The 4,820-nt window shown below is 41.6% G+C and overlaps 1 protein-coding gene across 1 annotated transcript; it reads right to left on the bottom strand.

Annotated features, from left to right (window-relative positions):
- Positions 1-244: 244 nt before the first annotated feature.
- LOC111872791 (WD repeat-containing protein 18-like) lies at positions 245-2,523 on the bottom strand. Its single transcript, XM_033754839.1, has 2 exons — positions 2,402-2,523; positions 245-1,943 (listed from the first exon to the last, which is right to left on the bottom strand). Exon 2 carries the CDS (start codon positions 1,863-1,865, stop codon positions 474-476), a length of 1,392 nt encoding a protein of 463 aa, XP_033610730.1. The 5' UTR covers positions 1,866-1,943; positions 2,402-2,523; the 3' UTR covers positions 245-473.
- Positions 2,524-4,820: the final 2,297 nt, after the last annotated feature.

Here is a 4,820-nt window from a genome sequence, read left to right on the forward strand (position 1 = left end):
TCCCCCACGCAGTAAAGATGAAACTGGAGCTAAACTTCAACATTCTTGTGAAAACTACAATAGAGCACATTTCCAACATTTGCTGTAATCTGTTTTGTTTGCAACTGGCTGGGACACCAGTTTGTTGACCCTACAAGCAGTGTGAATCTTAGTTGTTCAGCTAGGGACAGACACTTATGGATGAGAAGCTCAGTGATATATGGTAAGCTTTGATATGATCACACTGTATATACATACACAAAAATAAATAGAAGCATAAATGTGTTTATTTAAACAAGTAATGTTTCAATACCCATGTATTTTAACAAAATTCAATGAATTCTGTATTACATGTAGCAGGTTACACCGTGGCCTGAGTTCAAATTGTAGCCAGATACAAGCAAAGAAACCGTACTCAGTAGACTGGGATACTCCTCAATCATGTAGGATATTCAAGTACTCAAGGTCTACAAAACCTGTAAACAAGGACTGTATTAGTTATTCAACTTCTTAGACTTCTTTTTCTTCAACTTCTGAGCCTTCATTAGTGATTTTGAAGCTGCAGGTTGGGTTGAATTTGATCTGTTACTTTTCACATCCTCAGTTTGGTTACTGCTAAACGGTTGCAGAATCTTCTCTAGTGCAAACCCATAGAGGTCAGAATTAATCTTTTTCAGTGAAATAATTTGTTCCTTTAATCCACTGTCTTCAGTAGTACTGGAGGTTACAGCCATGTGGTCAGATTTACTATCATAATAATAATAATCATCAACTCCATACCACTTATCCTGGGTCATCTGGATACTTACTGCCACAGTTCCTTCTTCATTTAGATCTGAACTCTTCTGAAAACTACGTAACACAAGAGTAGGTTTCATTTCTTCTGAGAAAATGCATTTTGGTGCAAGGGTGAAGAATGCATTTGTGACAGGACCCTTATGATGTAAAACCTTCATGCACTGCCTGCTTGGAATATGCCACAACATTACTTCACTATCCAACGAGCCAGACAGCAATGTGACACCATCAACAGATGCAGATAAACATGTCACTGCCTTGGTATGCCCTGCAAACTTTTTAGACTTCTCTTCTTTTGAGAGATGATATTCTTGCATACGTGGTGGGGAATGTAATCCAAACTGGTAGATATTACTGTCACTACCACCTACAAATACTTCTATCTCAGTGGTATCCATTGTTACTGCTGACAAAAGACAATCATATACAACAGACAAAAGAAGATTTCCCGAAGCCAAATCATACAATTTGCAAGTTCTATCCATTGATACAGAAATAAGGCGTGCCCTCATGCCACCAGGCCCCACATATAAGTCTCGCACTGGCAGAGAATGGTCTGCGAACACATGGCGAGGTTCATTTTGACCTGAAATCATTTCACCTGCATTATTTGATACTAAATAAGCTAGTGACCAAACAAGTACAAGTCCGTCTTCTCCACCTGACACAAAGTGTGAACCATCATCAGTAAAACGAACACAACTTATTGACTGAAAGTGGCGTACAGCCACTGCAAGATGACGACCTGAAGCTATCTGCCACACATGCAGCTTCTCAGCAACTGCAGTCACACAATAACAACCATCAGGAGAAACAGCCACTGAAGTGACACATCCAGGACACACTAATCGTACACCTTTTGCCAGAACTGGTTGTTGGCTGTTAAGTTGCCATGCATGTAGCACTGGCTTTGTATGATCACTTATTATCAAATAATCCTTTCCCAGTAAACATAACGAATGTGGTGCAGCCACTCCACCACCTCTGTATGTCATCAAGGGAGATCCTACACGTGGATCCCACACACAGGCATTCCAAAGCTGTCCAGAACCCTCACTTGTTACTACAACTTCAACCACATTACTCATCTTCCTAAATAAACCTTCGGAATTGCTGTTAATCAAAATGTTGCACTGTTATGGGTATCCAACTTAAAAGGGGTCCTCCTGTAACAAAAAAAAAGAACAACTGATAAACATAAATAAACAAAAAATCTGGTTGCCCAACCAATGATAATTCTGAACTACCAATTAATACATATAAGGTGCGTACGTAAGGTTTGAAATAGCGAATATATGGCTACAAACTGAATTTAACGACACTGTTGAATATGTTACAATCGTCTCTATTAAGTTGGATATCCAAGATGACTTCACATTACTTTCTGTTATAAGATTGCTAGATATTGGGCTTAAATGTCAAGAATCATACAAGTAATGGCCTAAAACTACAATTATGACGATTAAAACCCATTCTGCTGACATGTGATCACGCAACCTAACCTCATACACAATATCGCATCTTCAAATACAATTTCAAAATCTTACAACCCACACTGGATAATCAATATGACGAAGTAACATATATTATTTAAACTGTATTTATTTGAACAAAGGTAACTTACCAACAGTGATTCCATTGAAGCCACTATAAACCAAACCACGGTACCCCTAATATCGCAAACACAACTTCTTCCCCTAACCAATGCGAACAAAAGTTAATACAATCAACCCACCTTCACTCCAAAGAGCTTCCGCGACCGTGAGTGACCACCGAACTACTGCGATCTGTGCTTCTATGGCTGATCCAGCGGGAAAATTTAACTGAGACTCTACTTTAATTTAAATTTGAACACGCAACGAGACATTTCCTTGTATACAGTGCAGAAGAACTGCTGGACTCGTCTTTTCCCTTGTGTTACATGAATCTATGGATCCTTCTATCCATCTCTCTATTGTTGCTAGGCAAAGGCGCTGTGTAGACATTTTCGTATGACAAATTTTTGGAGATGTCGTTTTCTGGGCAGTCCATGTTCTTCCCAGAATATTTTTATTTTTAGGTTATGTGTATCTAATCTTTTCCTGCCTTCTCACTCTTCGTAATATACGTGTAAATTTTGTATTGGCAGTAAACTATAAAGTCATTTAAAAAATGTAGAGGAATGGTGCTAAAATCATTGTGCCCAGGACCCACCTTTGCCTTTGAGTGGCCCACATGCATTCATGCATTCAACATATCTATATGTATTCATCCTTTCAGCCTCAGACATTTCAGCTGTATAGATGAGCTGCTTCTGTCAAATGTTGCAGATTCTGATTACTGCAGTTGTTCATATGACAGTGTGTGAATTTTCAGATATCCTTGTTCTGGGAATAGGAGATGTGAGGAATAGCCCAAAGTTGAACAAGTATGTGCATTCCTTCATGGCAAATCATCGCATCAGCATCGACGTATTAACCACACAGCAGGCTTGTGCAACATTCAACTTTCTGAATTCTGAGAACAGGTATATTGCAGGGCCCCTCATCCCATCCCTCACACTGCAGCACACAGATGATGTGATTATGTCTAAAGAGATATAACATGTATGGTTCTGGTGATGGTTTTTAAATAACAGTGGAAGTGGTTATGTCATATAGTTTTCATGTCAGAGTGACAGTCTTAAATATTACCCATCTTTGTATATGTCCATCTGTAACATTTTAATATTCCTGGCTTTCTGGAGTGTGTTCTAAAATATAACACATTTTGGTAGTTCAACCAGTGCTGCACTGTGGACTTAGAAAGGGATTTATATACAAGAAACGGTCTTCACTTAAACGCTAAAGGGAAGGAGCAAATAGCAAATAGAATTACATATTGTCATGTATTGGGTATGTAACGAGACAAATAACTTAATGTCGTATTGAATATAGCGAATTTATTCCACTCTCTCTTACAGTCACACAATTTACAATCTCACAATTACTGCCATCGGCATTATCGCAAATACTTCTGCTGTAGTCACTGCCATGCACTCGATACAAGCTGACTCTGCGACTGCTAGACTGCAATTAACTGGTTACTATCTCCTAGTAACTGGCTCTATCCTCACTACTCAATAACTAATCACTACTCGCTGAATAGTGTTCGCTGCTCCTTATTTAGCCTCGGCACGGATAACACAGAAAACAGTTACGTGATAGGTACCGCTGTTGCCTGACGCCGTGTTTACAGGTGTTGACAGCAACGCTGTCGGGAGCTGTTTATTGCTGCGTAGCAACCGCGGTAGCCCTTTGTAACAACACTACTGCAATGGTTTCCTGACACAGTTGCTCCTCTGTTGCGTCACCGCGGGGGAGGGGGCGCCCACCGAGCGTTGCGTACTGGTGGAAGGAGTAGGGGTATGTGACGTCACTCGCGAGACCGCAGAGTTCACGTGATCCCACTTCCCGTTGCGCCATCCACGTCACACTGCTCCCTTCTAAAGGTTATTCGTCCCGAACAGCCTAACGGTACATCCCCGTTCCTTTTTCTTCTCGTTGTCCTTTCTCCAACTGCTACATCTGCCCCCTTGTTATGGTTGCTCGTCTCAAGCAGCTCCATGATAAGGCACGAACCGGTCCAGGTGTACTACCAACATTCTCGACCTAGGGTTCTTCTGGATTCTGTATACCACATCATTTGTCCGGGTTACTGCTTTGTAAGGACCTTCCCACGAGGATTGAAGTTTAGGCGATTTCCCTTTCCTGCGGGCTGGGCGATAAAGCCAAACTCTGTCACCCTCGTGGTAACCTGCGGACCGAGTTTTCATCCGGTCACTGGCGAGCTTCGGGTCCTGTCGGGCATAATTGTGGATGTCTTATAGATGATCCACCAAGTCTGCTCTATAATCGATTGTGGGTAGTTCCTTGCCTAGGCTACCCCAAAAAGCAAGTCGCAGGGCAGTCGGAGTTCTCGTCCGAACACTAGGCTAGCAGGGGTCAAGCCCGTAGTGTCGTGAGTGGATGCCCTGTAAGCTAGGAGAAAGAGGAGTAATCTCTCATCTCAGTCCCTCTGGTGGG

This window comes from Cryptotermes secundus, unplaced genomic scaffold, assembly GCF_002891405.2.
Source record: "Cryptotermes secundus unplaced genomic scaffold, Csec_1.0 scaffold79, whole genome shotgun sequence".
NCBI classification, from domain to species: Eukaryota; Metazoa; Arthropoda; class Insecta; order Blattodea; family Kalotermitidae; genus Cryptotermes; species Cryptotermes secundus.

Coding starts and splice junctions, on each gene's coding strand:
- LOC111872791 (XM_033754839.1), bottom strand. CDS start 1,865: ATGAGTAATGTGGTTGAAGTTGTAGTAACAAGTGAGGGTTCTGGACAG.